The sequence below is a fragment of the Panthera leo genome, chromosome C2 (genome assembly GCF_018350215.1).
Source record: "Panthera leo isolate Ple1 chromosome C2, P.leo_Ple1_pat1.1, whole genome shotgun sequence".
NCBI lineage: Eukaryota > Metazoa > Chordata > Mammalia > Carnivora > Felidae > Panthera > Panthera leo.
The window spans coordinates 136470452-136490895 of NC_056687.1; the positions used below are offsets into that span (position 1 = coordinate 136470452).

Consider the following 20444-nt stretch of genomic DNA (forward strand, 5'->3'; position numbering starts at 1 on the left):
TACTTCTCCCTACCTTCCTTGGGTCATGAAGTCCTTCCTGTTGCTTTTCTCGCCTGTGCCTCCTTCAGCTTTCCCTGAATTCAGGTTCCTTCTCTGTAGCAGGAGCACCTGGAGTCCCCAGCTCCATCCTTGTGCACTCAGCGTCCCAAGAAAGTAGATCTAATTTGAGCTAAGCGTTCTCGTGTTTAGCCCCTCTGAGCCTCCCATTATTCTCAGAGTGAAGTTCAGCTCTCGCTGAGGATTGTTGGGCCTCTGGCATCTAGCCCTCACTGCCTGCCCCGCCTCTGCTGCATTTTGGCTACCAGGCTGGTCCATGTTCTCTGAAGGTCTTTTTTTTTTTTTTTTTAAAATGCTTATTTATCTATTTATTTATTTATTTATTTATTTATTTACATTTATTTATTTTTGAGACAGAGAGAGACAGAACATGAATGGGGGAGGGTCAGAGAGAGAAGGAGACACAGAATCCGAAACAGGCTCCAGGCTCTGAGCGGTCAGCACAGAGCCCGATGCGGGGCTCAAGCCCACACATTTTGAGATCGTGACCTGAGCCGAAGTTGGATTCTTAATTGACTGAGCCACCCAGGCGCCCCTCTGAAGGTTCTATTTTCTCCCACCTCTACTGTGGATGCAGAGGCTCACAACACCCGCAGTGCCTTTCCTTCGTTCTCCTCCAGGGGAACCCTGCTCACCCCCAAGGTTTGACTTGTCTGGAACTTGGTGGAAAGAATAAAGGCCTCTTGGAGCTGTACTGCAATGTTCCTTGCATACTATAATTATTCTTAATTATACATCTAAGATATATAATAAATGATTATATAATATATAACTATATAATAATGTATTGTAGGCTTTCTGTAGTAGACTAAGGTTAAGTACTTTTTCTCTAGTTCCTAATATATTCAGTTCCTTGGGCATAATTGGGCTTATTCCTTCATTGATAAGCACTCACTGAATTCCTTAATATTAAAAAATGGCTGGTAGCATTTAGGGGAGCTTTCACAGTTTAAAATCTGTACCGGCACTGTCCAAAACAGTAGCCACTAGTCACGCATGGCTAACTTGAATTGAAAAACACTGAAAGTGTAAAACGCACCCTGGTTTTGAAGACTTAGTATTATAAAAGAATGCAAAATATTAATAATTTTTTACACTGAGTGCATGTTGAATAATGTATATATTGGGCTAAATAAAATGTATTAATAAATTAATTTCACCCTTTTATTTATGTATTTTTAATTTTCTTTAACATTTATCTATTTTTGAGAGACAGAGACAGAACTTGAACAGGGGAGGGGCAGAGAGAGAGGGAGACACAGAATCGAAAGCAGGCTCCAGGCTCCGAGCCATCAGCCCAGAGCCTGACGCAGGGCTCGAACTCATGAACCGTGAGATCATGACCTGAGCAGAAGTCGGATGCTTAACCAACTGGGCCACCCAGGCACCCCTAATTTCACCTTTTTAAAAGTGGCTGCTAGTATACTTACATATATATATGTGTCTTATATTCTATATATATTGGACTGAACTCATCTAAAGGGCTCTTAATCTTAAACTTCTCTTTTTCTCCATCCAGATCTGAGATTACAAAAGAGGAAACCACTTGTAAATTATAAACTTTTAGACGTTAGTGCAGAAGGTGCTTATTCAGAAGGTTTCATTGAAGGAATCTGTTTTACCTCTTCTAGCTTTGACCTCAAATTCCCATGAGCAAAAAAAATATATTTGAACAGCTTACAAACGCTACGGGTGCTGTGCTGTTTGCTTTCTTTCCAGTCCAAGGGAGCGGAGACATGTTAGCCGCCCGCCCAGCTGCTGCCTGTTCACACTGCAGGGCATGTGAGGACGGGCAGGCTGTCCTCAAGAGAAGTGCAGGCCAGTGATGCACGGAGCCAGAGCTTAGAGAGGGTCACAGCACATGGTGACAGTGTGCTTCCTGTTCCCAGCAAGGCAACAGCTGCACCGTGATCCTTGGCAGCAGGCCTTTGGCAGGTCTCTCTGGGGCACCCTGGGTGTTGCACTGAGAGGTGCCAAGGTACATCCTCCTGGAGAGACACGAAGAGAGCAGACCCTGCCCCCCCAGTCTTCTGGCTCACACCTTCCCTCCGCTTCCCCCTGTCCTCTGCACACGATGGACCCTGGGGGAAGCCATGGCCTATCAGAAAGAGCAAGCTTTTCCCACAAGTAAAGGGTTGGCCAATTTTGGAAAATTATATCGATGCTCTGTGCCATGTCCTTGGAAGACTATTTGGAATGAAAACAGGGTCCTTTATGTTTGATTATTAAATTCCAAGTGAATGAAAGATTTTTTTTTTTGGCGGGGGTGGTGGTGGGGATGAAAGATTTTTAAAAAGCCGTTATTGGGAAATAATTTCAAACCTATAGAGAAGTCATTAGACTAGTAACAAAGGACATCCCATATAGATTTTGCTCAGATTTACTTCAGATTTATGCCCGATTTCCTTTGTTATTGGCTCTCATATATGTATAAATATACATAGAGACTCACATATTTGAGTTTGTGTGTATTTTTTTAGGTTTATTTATTTTTTAGAGAGAGAGAGAGCACGCATGCATGCATGAGGGAAGGGACAGAGAGAAAGGGTAGAGAGAGAATCCCAAGCAGGCTCTGCACTGTCAGTGGAGCTCGACTGGAGCTCGAGCTCACGAATCATGAGATCATGACCTGAGCTGAAATCAAGAGTCAGAGGCCTCACTGATTGAGCCACCCAGGGGCTCCTGTGTGTATTTGTATATACATTTTTTCCCCCCCTGGACCATATGAAAATAAGTTGCATATATATACATCATGGCCCTTTCCCCCTAAATACTACAATGTGTATTTACTAAAAATAAGGACGTTCTTTTACATAATTCCAGTTCAGTTACCAACTTCAGTATATTTTAGCATTAATGTAATATTTTAATCTACGTTTGTATTCTACTTTTATCAGCTGACCCCAACTGATATTGTCTTTCACATTAAGCACCCAGTCTAGAATCACGAGTGTGCTTAGTTGTCATGTGAAAGGAAAACAGTTTGCTCACAATCAATACTTCCCGAACGCTTCTGGCACCAAATGTGTGGGGTTTTTCTCATCAGCAATACTCTAGCGCTCCAGTGGACAACTACAGGCTGTCTCGCAATTCTTAACTCAGTTCTGACGCTAATGGCCTTATAGTCAGTACAGACCCCACAGGTTAAGGGCTCGGTCCCCCTCCTTCCTCCCACTTGAGATGCCAATGGCAAGTCCCAGTTTCACTTGTGTTTCTGACCAACTGGTTGTAAGCTGGAGATTCCCATGCCCCCCTCCTGGGGTTGGATAATTTTCTAGAGTGACTCACAGATCTCAGGAAAACAGTTTCTTTGATTAGTGGTTCAGGGGTGCCCAGGTGGCCCAGTTGGTTGAGCATCCGACTCATGATTTCGGCTCAGGTCGTGATCTTACAGTTCATGAGTTCGAGCCCTGTGTCAGGCTCTGGACTGAGTGTGGAGCTTGCTTGGGATTCTGTGTCCCTCTCTGTCTCCTCTTCTCCTGCTTGTGCAGGCGCTCACGCTCTCTCTCTCTCTCTCTCTCTCTCTTTCAATAAATAAATAAACATTTAAAAAAAAAACCCCACCGGATTATAGTTCAGGGTCAGCCATTTGGAAGAGAGGTTGGAGGAAAGGAGCACGAAGCTCTAAGCACACTACTCTCCCAGCACCTTCCTGTGTGCACCAGCCTTGAAGCTCTCCAAACCCCTTCAGCTGGGGTTTTTATGGAGACTGCATTATATGGGCACGATTGATTAAAGCTTTGGCTACTAGTGATTAATTCAGCCTCCAGACCACTCCCCACCCCCACCATAGGTAGAGAAGGTGGGACTGAAAATTCCAACCCTTAGTCACTTATTTGGTTCCCCTGGCAATCAGCACCCCCATCCATAGGGACTTTCTAAAAGGTCAGTGACTTAAATTCAGGTGTGGTTGCAGAGGACTTGTTATGAATAACAAAAGATACTCCTTTCGCATTGTTGCTCTTACTACTTAGGAAATTCCAAGGGTTTTAGAAGCACAGTGGGGGGTGGGGAGGAAAAAGCACTGTGCCAGGACAGGGGACAAAGACTAAATATATATATTTTATTACAAGTTACAATTTCACAGCAGGTCCCTTTAGTTTCCTTTAATCAGGAACAGTTCCTCAGCTTTTTTTCTATATTATTTTGTTTTTTGTCTTTTATGACGTTGACATTTTGGTGGAGGAATGTTTTATATTTTAAAAACAAACCTGTTCGGCTGCCTTGGTGGTTCAGTTGGTTAGTGTCCTACTCTTGGTTTCTGGTCGTGATCCCAGAGTGGTGGGATCGGGCATGGAGCCTGCTTGAAATTCTCTCTCTTTCTCTCTCCTTCCCTCCTCTCGCTTGCTCTCTCTTTCTAAAATAAAAAATAAAATAAATTAAGAACCTGTTAAAGAGCTAGGAGAAAATACATTTTTGTCATCTTCAGATTATGTAGGGAAGACCTTTGCAAGCAAGGCCTTAAAGAAAGGCCAAACATAGATTTGACTTTACAAAAAATTTAAGATTCCTTTACAACCCACCCCAAACCGCAACAAAATCCAGGAGCATTTACAATGAACATGAAGGACTTAAAGCTCTTTCAAGGCAATGAGAAAAAGACCAACATCCTAAGAAAACCAGGCAGAGGACATGAATAGTGCTCAAAAGAACAAATACAAATGGCCAGTAACACGGAAAAACAAACACCTCCAAGGGCATTTCAGTGAATGCAAATCAAAGCAGTGGGGGACTCATTAATTTTCAAAAGGCTAATTTAATTACCGAGAATGATTCTTCACTGGAGGCAGGAGTGGGGGAAGGCACATTATGCTCTCACAGTTGAGAGTCTACATTGATGCAAACTTCCCTGGTGGTGGAAGCTAAACTAGGGAGCATATACAACAGCTTTATTTGTTTATTTTAAAGATTTTAGTTTTTTATTAAAAATTGTTTAATGTGTATTTATTTTTGAAAGAGAGTGTGTGAGTGGAGGAGGGGCAGAGAGAGAGAGAGAGGGAGAGAGGGGAGAGGGGAGAGGGAGAGAGGGAGAGAGGGAGAGAGGGGAGAGGGAGAGAGGGAGAGAGGGAGAGAGGGAGAGAGGGAGGGAGAGGGAGAGGGAGACACAGAATCTGAAGCCGTCTCCAGGCTCTGAGCTGTCAGCACAGATCCCGATGCAGGGTTTGAATACACAGAGCTGTGAGATCATGACCTGAGCTGAAGTCAGACATCTAACCAACTGAGCCACCCAGGCGCCCCTGAAGATTTTATTTTTAGGTAATCTCTACAGTCAACATGGGGCTCAGACTTGCAACCCTGAGATCAAGAGTTGCATGTTTTACCATCCGAGGCAGCCAGGGGCCCCTACAAAAGCTTTAAATAGCAATGATTCAGCCTTACGAGTTCTGTGGCAGATTAACTGCTATAGATTTGTACAACGTAGTTTACAGATTTTTACTTTTATTTTTATTTTTTAGTAATGTGCTTCCAAACTGAAGCACAGATTGCTTTCCAAATTGAAAGAAGGGTTATTTTCAATTATGAGTGACTGTTTTTAGTTAAATATGAGTTGATTATCAGTATAGTAAATAGTTTAGCTTTGTAGCTAGAGTGAAGAGCACCTGGGTGTTTGCATGGGTTGGGGTTGATTGTGGGCTCCTGAGTAAGTCCTGTCCACTTCTGGTCAGCAGCCGCAAGGAGTCAGTCTTTGGATTTGGTAGGGAAGGGGTTGTTTGAAGAAAGTGGTGTTTTAGGAAGGGTATCCTGGGAGCAGAGAAAACAGTCTGGGGCTATTTTGGTACTCTAGGCTTGAGATCCCAATGACCAGCAAGGTAGGGACAGGGAAAAGTGGTTACTCTGAGAGACAGTGAGGAAGCTCGCCTGAATCTGGGGGCTGGTTTCACCCCACACCCACCCTTATTCTCAGAGGAAGAGATACCTACCCTCTTGTGCTGCAAATGTTAGCCCCATTTGCCCGGCATAGCCTTTCCCCTTTCCCTCCCTCCTTCTGGGAAACTTGCTGTTCCATTTAACCCACAGGCCTCCCAGTCTTCAGCTCCTTAGTCCTTTGTGCTTTGGCTTACACACAGAGCTTTGAGGAGAGATCATGGATTTCATTATGGGCAGAATCAGAAGGAAAGAAATTTCCTCGGGTCTTACTTTTTAAGCATTTTAATGTCTCTTTTTCAGAATATGCTGGATGATGGTTCTAAACAGTGGTTTTCAAACTGTAGAGCCCCAACAAGGGGAGGGGATGCCCCCAAGCCCCCCTTCTGATAATAGATGCCTCTAACTTCTGTTTCAATCAGAGCAACTTTTTCTAATTCTGATTAAGAATTCCTTTGGGCTGGGGCTCCTGGGTGGCTGAGTCTGTTAAGCATCTGACTCTTGGTCTCAGCTCAGGTTTTGATGTCAGGGTCATTAGTTCAAGAGTGGCATTGGATTGGGCATGGAGCCTACTTAAAAAAAAAAAAAAAAAGAAGAAGAATTCATTTGGGTTAAGTGTTTTGTGGCTTAAAGAAAGTGAACCACTGGTTTTAAAAATAAATCATGGCTTGTACTTCTATGAGTTAAACCCACTTATCTTAGCACCTTAATTAGATTGTTTCGTATGGTGGAGAATCTGAAGGAATTGATGTTATGTTATAAACCGATTGCTTTCATAGCTTATCACTGGAAAGCAATTAAACACTACAAGGCAAAAGCAGTTTTCAGTAAAATTATTTCTGTAAATAACTGACATAAAAATTTTGACCTAGTTGTCTTCAGAATGAGGCCTGTGTCCCAAAGGCTCCAGACTGACCTCAAGGAAAATTTTGCACAGACTTAAAAAAAAAAAAAAAAAAAAGTGACCTGGCAAACATTATACCTAAAAGGAAGTCTAATTTTGGGTAGCTTTTAGGAAATGATGAAGTCACATGTTGGATAGCCAAGTAGGAAGTAATAGATTTGAATATTAATGTTTTATTTATACTCCTATATATATTTGTAATTTTTTTTTTTTTTTTTTTTACGATACAAGTTACTTAAGTTCTGAGAAATAGTTTAGTTGGTTACTCTTTTTCTATTTGGTAATGTGATGATACAGTGTTGGCATTTTCTAGTTTAGATGTATCCATTAGATTTATTCCACAGTACCTAAGGCAGACAGATAAACAAATTTCCTTCTTCTCTTACCTTTAAAAGTATTCTATGGGGTGCATATGTGCGTGCACACGCACACCACGCACACTTATGTGCACATCACGCTGATTTACCAATGGTCCATGACCTTGGGCCCATCACTCTGCCTTTCCATTATTTTTCCACGTGAGAAAGGAAGGAAATTTGGGTGTCCTCTGCCTCTCTAATTATGAGTTCTTTAATCTGGCTTCCTTGTGGACAATTTACAAGTCTCAGCCTCTTGGTATTTAATCCTCTTGAGTCTCTGAAAATGCATTTGACTGCATATTTTAGTTTGAGCTCCCTCAGAAGCAGATCCTAAGACAGGGATTTGAATGCCTGTAGTTTATTTGGCATGAAGCTAGGGGAGTAGAAGGGTGAAATGAGGAAAAAGTGGCCAAGAGAGGGTGAATTACTGAGCCAGCTCCCACCTTGGGCAACTGCTACTTAATTTTGGGTGGGGAGTGGGAAATCTGGGAGCCAGTTATTCAGCCTGAGGGATGAGGGATCTGGGGTATTTATTTATAGGCGGATGTCTTGGCTTTGGGTTAAGGGCTGCTGTTGAGGGGCAGGTGGGTGGCAGAGCAGATTACAATGACTGGAAAAGCCCTTAGGTAGAGAAATGGAGCTGCCCGTAATTGGACGCCAGAAGGTATACCTGAAGTGGTAAGGGGAGGGTACCAGCAGCGTTCTCTGTCCCAGTCTGATGATTGAGTTTCGTGGATTAATGACAAGAGCACCATGGTCTCTGGGGTAGACTGACCCATGCCTGACACCTGACAAGTATTCCTCAATAATCTTTAGGTCCATCTCTTTTTTTTTTTAATTTTTTTTTCAATGTTTATTTATTTTTGAGAGAGACAGAGACAGAATGCGAGTAGGTTAGGGGCAGAGAGAGAGGGAGACACAATCTGAAGCAGGCTCCAGACTCTGAGCTGTCAGCACAGAGCCTACGCGGGGCTCCAACTCACGAGCTGGGAGATCATGACCTGAGCCGATGTCGGATGCACAACCGACTGAGCCACCCAGACGCCCCAGTTCCATCTCCTTTAAGAAGGCAAGGGAAATCTTCTACGTGGTTTAGTCTCTCTTTAAAAATGATCTCAAACACTTCATTTTTAAGCCAGCATGCCAAGAGCTGTACCCAAGAGGTTTCCCTCAAAGTGCCATTGCCTATTCTGTGGCAAGCATAGTGATAAATGCTGGGGATGCAGAGATGAGAGAGGGGATCCTGACCCAGGAGAGCTCCTGGGATAGGGGTTGAGTGGTTTACCTAGAGGACCCTTTGCAAGTGAGGAAGGACTTGAAGTGAATCAGCTAATCAACAAAAAGTGTGCTTTTTGGGAATTTGGAATTTGGGTCAAGCATTTTTCACTTTTAGACCCTGGCTCTGTCTTGTTGGCTAAGTGACATTGGATGAAACAGCATCCATTCTCTCTGAGCCTCAGTTTCTCCAGTTGTCAGATGGGATGACTAATACCTATTCATGGGATGGTTTGAGGATTAAATGCAATAACCTTGATAGATGGACTGGATTTGGTAGAAGAGAGGACAGGGGCATGGGAGAGAAGGTCAGTGGCTAGGTCACTAACTAGAGATCTTACAGAACAAAGGTGGGAAAAATGCGTTTGGGGGCCTGACCGTGGAAGGCATTGAATCTGAAGCTCAAATAGGTCTTGGGACTTGGCTGCAACGATAGTGAGATTTCATTGCATTGCTCAGAAAGGCTAAGGGAAAGGGCCGTTATTCAGTTTTTACACTAATATGATATTCTTGGCTCCCTGAACTATTCACAGGCATGGGGAAACATAGGAATTCTTATGTGGAAACATAGGAATTTAACACTGTCAAAAAGCAGAAACAAACCCATAAATACAGAGAACAAACCGGTGGTTGCCAAAGGACAGGGGTTGGGTGGATGGGCAAATTGGGTGAAGTGGGGAGGGGGAAGCTCAGGCTTCTAGTTATGGAATGAACATGTCATGGGAACGAAAGGTATACCATAGGGAATATAGCCGGTGATTTTGGGATAGCTACACGGCTGCTGAGCATACTGTAACATAGAGACTCGTCGAATCACCACGTTGGACGCCTGAAATTAATGTAACGTTGCACATCAGCTCTACTTCAATTAAAAAAAAAAAAAAAGAATTCAACACTATGAGGACCAGACTTTGGTGCCGACAAGTTCTGGATCTTAAAGTATACGTTTATTAGAACACATTAGCTGCTGGCCCACTTTGGGTCTTGGAGGGGGAGGCCAGGGCTCAGCAAGTTGACAGTCTTTTAATTTTAAGTTGACTTTGAGAGAAGACTGAGGTCTTTCAGGAGTTCAGAAATTCCTCTGTTTACAGTGCAACCTAATGCATTGGGGTCCCCGGAGATTTAGAGAGAGACCCTTCTGTTTTAAAGTCAACAACGTTTGCTGTCTCCAGCTCCCGTGTCACATATGTTCCCTCGATTTTTGTCTTCAGCTGCCCACGTTTCCCACCTGGAAAACGTGTCAGAGGAAGAGATGAACAGACTCCTGGGAATAGTGTTGGATGTGGAATATCTCTTTACCTGCGTCCACAGGGAAGAAGATGCAGACACCAAACAAGTTTATTTCTATCTATTTAAGGTGAGGTTTCACCCTTTTAAGAAGGCTTTTCTTCTCTCTCTCTCTCATTGTTCAGATGTGCTCCGTTTCTGTATCCCAGGTCGGGGGTGGGAAGGTTCTCAGCTCATGGTATGTTTCGCCCGCAGAGTCTGTGGAAGCATGCATTTCTTCATGAGGGAGTCTCTAAAGTGACCCGCCATGTGCTGAACACATCACTCTCCTTGAGAGCCTTCATATTTGTATGCAGATTTGAATATCTTTATTTGCTTATGCTTATGGATTTCTTTCCATCCACCCATCCATTCATCCATCCAGATATTGTATTGCACACCTGGTCTGTGCATGGCACTCATGTAGGCATGAGGGATAGGTCAGTGGGCAAAACAAAGTCCTTGCCCTCATGGAGTTGACATTTCAGTAGAAGAGGCAGACAATCAACCAGTAAATAATATATTTGCAGGTGGTGATAAGTGCTGTGAAGAGAAACAAAGTAGGGTAAGTGGAATCAGAATGGCAGGGGTGGTGGGTGGGGGGACATGATAATGAGGAAGGGTAGTTAAGAAAGCCTTTCTGAGGAGACCACAGTTGAGCAGGAACCTGAATTGGGGGACAGGAGCCATTGCCGAAAAGGGCTGGGGGCAAGAGCTTTCCAGGCAGCAGAAGGACCGCCGTGCACTGAGTGAGTCTGATGTGATGTGGGAATAGTAAGGAGGCCGGTGTGGTGGAGCCCAGTGAGCCAGGGGAAGGTGGGAGGAGATCTGGTTGGAGGGTGGCACCAGGGTCTTGACTCTCACACTTCAAGGGGAGGAATCAAGAATTTCCAGATTTGGGCACCTCACCACTGTCCTCTGTGTCTCCTTGACCCCAGTCACTGATTCCTGCTGCCACTCCCTGTAGCTGCTTCCTCGTGGCTCTGCCTTAGCTGCATTTGGGTCACATCCGTCCCCTCTCTGCAGACCGTTGTCTCCCCAGTTTCTGATTGCTGTCAGGATGGACAGTGTGGGAGAGGAACTAGTGGTGGGAACAGACAGAAAAAGTTCAGGTTGCCAAAAATGACATTTTTTTAAAGGGGGCTGACAGGAAATAATTAAAAACAAAAACACCTTGTTATTGAGGCAGTGTTGATTATGTCGTATTATTTAATACTTACAAGATTCTTTTAAAAACAAAGACAGCAAACAAAACAGTATACTCAGAGCTTGTAGCCAGGAAAGGTTTGCCCCCTGCCCCCCTTTTTTAATGTTTGTTTATTTTGAGAGAGAGAGAGGCAGAGAGAGAGATCAGAGAGGATCCCAGGAAGGCTTTGCATTCTGCATGGAGCCAGATGTGGGATTCTGTCTCATGAACTGTGAGATCACAACCTAAGCCAAAATCAAGAGTCAGACACTTAACCGACTGAGCCCCTCAGGCGCCCCAAGTTTTGCCTCTTTTAATGAGCACCGTGCTTCATTTCATATGATAAGGATAGGAAAATTTTCCACTGACTTCCCTCTTTTGCTTTGGCTGCTAGGAATCTCATTGCAAATTTTGTGCCCAATTCCCATAGCTTTTAAAAAAAAAATTTTTTTTAACGTTTATTTATTTTTGAGAGACAGAGAGGCAGAGCAAAAGCAGGGGAGGAGCAGAGAGAGAGGGAGACACAGAATCAGAAGCAGGCTCCCGGCTCCGAGCCGTCAGCATAGAGCCCGACGTGGGGCCTGAACCCACTGACCTCGAGATCATGACCTGAGCTGAAGTTGGGTGTCCAACCAACTGAGGCACCCAGGCACCACACTCCCTTTTTTAATGTGAATTTACTTGATACATAATTTTCCCTTCTCAATGATTTATTTCTGTCTTTTTTGGGGGGGAGTACTAATGGGGGTTTGGGGTAGATAGGAGACAGATAGGTAGATAGGAGAATTGTATTTTTAGGTTTTGGGGATATCCTTTTTTTTTTAATTTTTAAAAATATTTATTTATTTTTGATAGAGAGAGAGACCGAGCACAAGTGGGGGAGGGGCAGAGAGAGAGGGAGACACAGAATCTGAAGCAGGCTCCAGGCTCTGAGCTGTCAGCACAGAGCCCCACGCGAGGCTCTAACTCACGGACCATGAGATCATGACCTGAGCCAAAGTTGGACACTCAACCAACTGAGCCACCCAGGCACCCCTAGGGGATATTACTTCTAAAAAGGTTAATGGGAGGTGAGGGAGAGGAGACAGAGAGAGACAGAGAGACAGAGAGAGAGAGAGAGACAGCCAGAGAGAGAGAGAGAGAGAGAGAGAGAGAGAGGAGCGGGGTGGGCAGAAAGAGGACAAACAGCTGAATCCCCCACTACCATTAGCAGGCACTAGGCTACTCCAGGTGACAACTTGTTGACATGGCTATGAAGCCTGAGTCATCCAGATTGAAGCCTGGCAGGGTCATGCTGTTTAGAGCTTCTTTGGAAAAAGATCTTCGTAGAAGAAAAACAACGTCTGCATGACTGCCGCTATTATTTGTCTTGGAACGAAGTGCCCTGGCAGCCCCCACCGCCGGCTGGAAGTGAAGGTGGTGTCAAGGTTTCCATCCTGCCAGCCTCCTCTCGATTCCCTTTATAACTAACCAAATAGGCCAGAAAGCATTGCTCTGCTTTGAAGTACGTTTTCTCTCTCTCACCTCCCTCGTCTTCAACAGTGCAAATATGTTGGCCCATGGGAACGAAACCTCAACTATTCAGCATTCTCCCCCACTTCCCCCAGAGTCCTTTTTTGGGTAAATAAGTAATAAATCATCCATCCCTTAGCTTTTGAAAAGCAGTTCCTGTGTCTTATGTCTCAATAATTCAATTAAAATGAAATGTATTACACATTTGAGTAACATCTTAAAAACCTCAGGCTTAGATGTTGAAGATAAACCCAGTGAAAAGCTGCCTCATAAAGCTGGGTGTATCTCGACCCTGTTAATGTGGCTCTGGAAGTCCACTGTCTGGGTTTGAACCCTGGGTCCGTCACATTGGAAATGTGACATTGGGCGGGTCTTTCTCCCTGTGTCCTTATCTGTAAAGTACAGACCGTCACAGCACCTGCCTCAAAAGGTTGTTATGCGCATTCCAGGAGATAAGACCTATAAAGAACTGTGAAGGGGCGCCTGGGTGGCTCAGTCGGTTGAGCGTCTGACTTCGGCTCAGGTTAGAGCCTCGAGTGGGGCTCTGTGCTGACAGCTCAGAGCCTGGAGCCTGCTTCAGATTCTGTGTCTCCCTCTCTCTCTGACCCTCCCCTGTTCATGCTCTCTCTCTGTCTCAAAAATAAACATTAAAAAAAAAAAAAAAAAAAAAAAAGAACTGTGAAGAGTGCCTGGCAAAAGTAAGGATGCAAATGCTTGATGCTAGCATTAAATGTCTTTCATGTGCCCACTTATCCCAGCTCTGTCCTTTTGTAGATGAAGAAACTGAGATTCAGCAACTCCCCAACCTGTTAGTTTATCTCCGTTTTGAAACCCCTAGTGGACCACGTTCCCAAGAGGTCTTATTTTAACTGGGTAAAAAAAGTAGGCAGCGGGAATTTACTTGTATTTAGATTTTATGATCAAGCTTTCCGTGTCCTTAGAAACAGATATAGTGACTTATTTTTGCATACTTATTTTTGTAAAAATGGGCGTAATCCCTTGAAAAGATCAATGAATGTCCCATGCTAATAATGTATTGGCACCCCTAGAAGGAATTGAGGCCCTTGCAAAACATGGCCCAGGGGGAACACATGGTGATCCTCAACCTTGGCCATTTGTCCGTTTCCATTAACTCCTGGGAGAATGGTTGCTGTGTTTTGTTTCCACTGAAGAGGCAGTAAGTGGAGAAAGGAGGGAAAGATTTAACTTAAATGTGTGGTCATGTGATGACTGGCCCCCATGTAAATGTTATGAAAGATTCAAGCAAAGGTTGAAAGTAAAGGATTTCAATACCAAATTTATTTTCAAATTAGGTCTTGATTAGTGACTCTGTGTTCCCTTTTCTCTCTGATATTTGCTCTTTGAGGGCTTTAAATTCCAGTGGCAAGGATTAAGAGCAGTGTTTTGTTTTGTGGGCATTGAGATGCCAGAACACTTGGCCTGCATTCTATGGATGGAAAGGAAATGAGAAAAGACCGCAGCAGTGAAAGTTGCCAATTGAGAGCCTTAGAGAATTCCTTCCCGAAGGGCCTGGGCTCTAGATGATGCATACGACATATGGGAGCTACAGACATCCCTCTCCCCTGGCCATACTTGTGCAGAATGGATCTCTGCCTTTCGGCGGTTTAAATAAAACCCTCTTGAGCGCACCTGCATTGGCCTAGGTAGGCATGTGCAAAATGTGCGTGTTGCACGCCAGGTCTCTGGGTCAGTGGAATCTGGAAATAGTGGGGAGAAGGGAAATGAGTCGGAGAGAGAGTCCCGGTGGCTACTGCTGCTGTGCTAGTCTGCACAGAACATGAAAGGGGTCTTAGTTTCTCATAGCTCTGGTCATGGGTGTGAAGGCAAATTTGGGTTACCTGGTAGTCACCCATTTTTACTGATTTAAGGATTTATTTACATGTAGTTAAGATAATTAGAATATGGTTACTTCCCTTCAGAGGCTATGTATGTGTGTGTGTGTGTGTGTGTGTGTGTGTGTGTGTGTGTGTGTGTGAGAAAGAGAGAGAGAGAGAGAGAGACACTGATTTTCTTTTTCTTAATGATTTCTTTTTTTTGCAGCTCTTGAGAAAGTCTATTTTACAAAGAGGAAAACCTGTGGTTGAAGGCTCTTTGGAGAAGAAACCCCCATTTGAAAAACCTAGTATTGAACAGGTAAAAAGAAAAAAGAGAGAGAAGCCCTTTTTTATTGCTCTAAGGCTGAACAAACCTAATCTTCTTTGCATTTTTACATGCGTCTTCCTTCCATCCTCTATACCCAGCTTAGAGATGCTTAGAGATGAGTATGGAGAAATTGTTTTGGACCCTTTGCATCACAAGTGAATATTTATTTTAATAAATGATCTAGCTTTTGTCTTTTACGGTTGCTGTATACTCAGAATTCACTGTGTGTTTGGGGAAGAAAAAAATTAAGAACATGTAGTTCACAAGAACACACGGAATGTGCTCTGTTTTGGTGTTGATGTTTTAAAATTAAGTCTTTGTCCTCTTATTTGTCACTATCTGAAAAAGCCTGTTGAGGTGAGGGAATTCAGGAGCATTGTCAAAAACATTGTAAGTCAAGCAAAAAGCACAAATAGGAAATGAGATTTTGCATCCAGAAATTGACTTTCTGTTACATTATGATTCCTGGAAAGAAACTGGTTTACTTGGGGAATCTGTTGACATGGATAGACTTTCTCTGTGAGGTGTTCTACTCCTCGTCAGAGTCACTTTTTAGCCTATCATTGTTTGGCTAAATAAATCTTAGATTCTCTTGACTGAATTTCTTAATGAGAATGATTACAGAAGATAGGACATCAGAGTCCCTAGTACAAATAAATGTATTTTTATCAGTCAGTTTTCAGTAGAAGAAATTTTATTTTGTCTCCAAACTCTGTTAAACAAGAATTCATTGTTCTTTTATTTGAAATTAGATTAGATGGGAGTGTTCTGCAGAAAGATTAAATGAATCCACAGATTCTTTTAAAAGCTCATAATTCTGAATAAGAATTTTTTTTCCCTTGGTAAGCTTGCCAAAAAAAAGTGATAGTGAAGAGTTTAAATTCTGTTGGTTTAGTTCAATGGAAGACGTGCTGGTGGCCTTTGGATTCAAATTTTGGTAATGCAAAAACAGAATGTTTATCCAAGAACCTCATCGTATATAATCTATGTGGATAGTGCAGGAAGAATTAATTTACAAAATAGTCCTATTTTATCGTTTGAAAGGTTTTGACCTTTTCAGTCTGTGAGCTTGATTTTCTGTGACGCTTGAGGATTGCAGCAGGCACAGAATAGCAACTCACAGCTTCCCTGTCTTGTCGCTTTTCATCCACTGTGATCTGTGGTGCAGTTCCCTCTGGGCATTCCTGTTTTCTAATAGGCAAAAGGAAGAGGCTTTGTGAGTAGAGAAGTGTCTGTTCTCTTGCTAATAACCGTCAATGGTGCTGTGTGGGTGTTCAGAATTAGTATGCTCACATAACTGTATGAATAAATGGCCTTCCCTCCTTTTAAGGGTGTGAATAACTTTGTGCAGTACAAGTTTAGTCACCTGCCAGCCAAAGAAAGGCAAACGATAGTTGAGTTGGCAAAAATGTTCCTAAACCGCATCAACTATTGGCATCTGGAGGCACCGTCTCAACGAAGACTGAGATCTCCCAATGATGATATTTCTGGATACAAAGAGAACTACACAAGGTAATCAGACGATCAGTTCCTTTCCCTTGGCCCTTGTAGAGCCTGTTGCAGACGTATAATTGCTGCCTGTGTCTGTGAGCCGAGGGTTGCCCAGTTATTGTGGTAATCTGTCAATTACCAGAGAATGTTTCTAGAATGGAGCTTTTTATTAATATCACGATATTTTGGGGGGTGAGAGATCCAAACCACCTAGTCCTATACTATCCAGTATGATAGTTGATGGCTACATGGAGCTACTGAGCACTTGAAATATGGCTAGCATTGAGATTTCTAAGATTATACAAACAAAAAATAGGAAATTAAAAAAAATGTGAACTATTTCATGAGAACTTTTTTTTCAACTACATTTATTTTGAGAGAGAGAGACAGAAGGAGAGAGTGCACGGGGGAGGGGCAGAGACGGAGAGAGAATTCCAAACAGACTTGTGCCCACAGTGCAGAGCCCAGCGTGCGGCTCTAATCCACAAACCGTGAGCTCACGACCTGCGCTGACATCAGGAGTCCGAAGCTTAACTGACTGAGCCACCGAAGCGCCCCTCATGAGTACTGATTACATGTTGAAATGATAATATTTTGGATATATTCGATTAAAGAAGATATTTTAAAGTTAATTTCATCTGTTTATTTTTACCTTTTCAATCAGATTGCTGGAAAATTTTAAATCAGTTATGTGGCTTGCATTATATTTCTATTGAACATCAGTGATCTAGATAACCATACTGTGACTCTGTAATTATTATATAGAAACCTCAATCATTTAAAAAAACAAAGCAAAAGAACAATGACCGTGAGTATAATAGTGGTAAAGAATTTTTATAAAGAAGGAATGATCACCCTAGTCCCAGAACCATGATGGAACTAATATCATTATACAAGTTGTCTTCCAGTCTTTGCCCTTTAAATAATATTTTATATTAGTTAGAATGAAAAAAATATATAGAATTTGCATCCTTTATGTCTCCCTACTTAACATCATATCAAATATTTTACTGGTTACACTATAGTCTGTTGGGTTGATGTACTATAATTAACCCATCCGTTTCCCTGTTGGTTGACATCAGACTGTGCAAATGTTCCTGGATTGCACATTTTCTCCTTAATGTGGGAATTTGTTTTTATTGTTTATGAATTGCAGAATAATAGAATTAACTTTAAAAAAATCTTAAACATGGGCCACACAAAACAGGATGACTACATTTATTTTCATTTAAGTAAGAGAGTGACTTGAATTATCCATTTTATTTACCTTTTTGTACTTTCCCCCTTTTATAGTTTATTTATTTATTTAAGTAATCTCTGTACCCAACATGGGACTCGAACTCATGACCTAGAGATGGTGAGTCGTATGCTCTACCTACTGAGGCTCCTGACTCCCTCTTATATTTTATAGACACATCAAGCCTGGTTCAAGAGGTATTCCTGACTTAGAGTAGGCAATGTTTTTTGATAGTGCAAAGAGCACTTCTACCTAGATTATTTTCTATAATAGCAGATGCCATGTAGGAATGAGATAAGCTTTCCTCTCAGATCATTGACCTGATATTCATGAGTAATATCCCCTTTTCTCTGTCCTCCCTTCTTTTAAAATAGATATAATTTGAGTTATAAAGTATTTCCTCTTACTAATTGACTTTTATGAGAATTACAGATATCTTCAACACCAATTTTTTTTTTTTTTTTTTTTTTTTTTTTTGAGAGAGGGCACAAGTGAGCGAGGAGGGGCAGAGAGAGAAGGAGAGAGAGAGAATCCCATGAGGGTCAGAGAGAGAGAAGCGGGGTTCACCTGAAGTGGGTCTCAAGCTCACCCAACACGGGGTCCGAGCTCATGAACCGTGAGATCATGACCTGAGCCAAAGTCAGATGCCTAACCAACTGAGCCACCTAGGTGCCTAGCATCAATTTTTTTAAAATTATGTCTTTATTTCTATACCTTCATTTCAGAATTTTGCATGAACAATAGGTCCTATAGTGTCTTAACTGTCATTTATAATAAGAGTTGAGAAAACACATCTATCAAAAATATAGGGACACCTGACTGGCTCAGTCAGTAGAGCATGTGACTGTTGATCTTGGGTTTATGAGTTTGAGTCCCATGTTGGGTATAAAGATTACTTTAAAAAATCTATCTATCTATTTATCTGTCTGTCTGTCTATCACCTATCTTATCTATCTTTGTCTTAAACCTGCCTGTCAACGATTGGAAAGCTGAATATTTGCCAAAGGCAGACCCCTGAAAGTATTTACCACTACTAACAGAGGAAAAAATGTTTCATCAAGAAGAATTAAATGTGAAGCAGCATGGAGATATTAGTGTATTTTAGAAAACTGTAAAGATACTATATAGCACTTGGAAATTACCCGGAAATGGGTGGCACTTACAAATACTTAAGGAGTAGTAAAGTTAGAGATGGAGCTTTGAAATGAACAGTGGGTATGAGTCCTAGCTCCATTTCTCGCTAATTCTGTGTGCTTTAAACCAGTCACTTCACCTCCTTGACCTTCAGTTTCTTCCTCTGTCCGAGCCTCATGAGTACTGAGTGTTGTGTGTAGCGTCTGGCACACAGAACAGGCACTGGGGAGATGCCTAGTCATCATTTTCCTCCCACACACGTTATTTTCTAAAACTCAGCCACTGCCAGCGTGGGACTCAAGCTAGAGCACGTACAACTTAATGAGAGTGTCGTTATTTGAATACGACTTAAGAAGCCAACATCGTAGGGAATAGAAGGATAGTTATTTGAATACGACTTAAGAAGCCAGCATCATAGGGAATAGAAAGATAGCCGCAGATTCCTTTCCAGCCCAGTATCCTGAGCCAAGGGCTGAAGGCAGAAGAGTGGAGTCTGACAATGGTGAAAAGAAACCTGCTGAGAGTCTGGAATGAATACACCCTGATGAGTTCTGAAACCTGCTGATTTCTAGGTGGAATGTAGACCAAGAGCCTCTGTTAATAATAAATAAGGAAACGAAGGTAGACAACACTCACCTCCCCCGCTTGCCCACTGTCACGCCATGTTGATGAAGAAAGGGAAGTAGAGAGAAACAACCTGTGAAAATTATGAGAATCAGTAATTGTTTCAGAGTAAAACCTCACTGTCATGACCACTTAGGATTTTAATAAACCACACGCCACTACAGCATGGTGTCTCCTTGATATATAATCTTCTCGAAAATGGGTAATATTACAGGCTGCAGGTACCACCAGGCTTTATCTTGATGTGTAAGTGAGCCTCAGGACCTGTCATGCTGGTTCCACATATAATTTACAGCATTTGTAGCAATCAGAGCAAAGCGGTTGAACACTTCTTGGAGCTTGTACGTCAGCACGGAGGTGGGGTGATACAGGATTCTCTGTGGAAGAGACTGGATCCTGAAAATGAAAGAAAATGAAAGGAAACTTCCTGAAAGAAAACTTTTATATATTGAAAATATGACACAGTAATATTAATATATACTTAATAATAGCAATATATATCCCCCAGAAATCACTGTGGTTTTAGGGAAAAAAAACAAAACAAAACTCTGAACAAGTATTTTGAAGTCCCCTGAATTTCATGATGGTGCACTAATATGGTTTCATGAAGAAATAACCTGAAAATAAAGTGTCAGAGAAATGTGACTTCTTAAAATACATCTGACAAATAGAATCTGCTGTTGGAAGTGGCAAATATTTAGTCTTAGATGCTAAGTTGTGCAGACTGTCTGAAAGTTGATAACGGTCATCCCATATTGGGGAGATTTTTTTTTTTTTTTAATTTAAATTTAAGTTAGTTAACATATAGTGTAGCCTTGCCTTCAGGAATAGACCCCAGTGGTTCAACACTTACATATAACACCCAGTGCTCACCCCAACAAGTGCTGTCCTTAATGCCCATCACTCATTTAGCCCATCCTTCCCACCCACCTCCCTCCCGTTTGTTCTCTATCATTTAGAGTCTCTTATGGTTTGCCTCCCTCTCAGTTTTTATCTTATTTTTCCTTCCCTTCCCTTATGTTCATTTGTTGTGTTTCTCAAATTTCACATATGGGGAGATGTTTTGTAGGAATACAGAGCAAGTTTGATATAACTAAGTTGATTTTTTTACGTAACCATTGTTGTGTGTTACTGAGCGTTCATCATCAGGCATGTACATCTAGGACAGTATCAGGAGGCATGGAGAGAAAGTGGATGAGGTGAGAGGAGACCCTAGCCTTTAGTTCAGGTGCACTAGGAGAGATCACAGGATTCCTACAAACCTTAGGATTTTCACGCCAGTAAGTAGGGCGGCGTGGTCTTCTGTGTTCAAGTTCCATAGTTCTGTTCACATTTTGAAGAAAGCAAGGTGGTTGCAAAGCATCATAATGG

General features: G+C 42.3%; 1 protein-coding gene across 2 annotated transcripts in view; it reads left to right on the forward strand.

Moving 5' to 3' along the window:
- Positions 1 to 20444, forward strand: part of KAT2B (lysine acetyltransferase 2B) — a 103044-nt gene that overhangs the window by 37629 nt on the left and 44971 nt on the right. Inside the window, exons 3-5 of one of the 2 annotated variants that reach the window (XM_042903586.1) lie at positions 9672 to 9817; positions 14486 to 14578; positions 15918 to 16099. In XM_042903586.1, coding sequence (XP_042759520.1) covers positions 9672 to 9817; positions 14486 to 14578; positions 15918 to 16099 — 421 coding nt within the window. Of the gene's footprint in view, positions 1 to 9671; positions 9818 to 9892; positions 10036 to 14485; positions 14579 to 15917; positions 16100 to 20444 lie in introns of those variants that run through there. The other variant, XM_042903587.1, reaches the window with a different exon arrangement.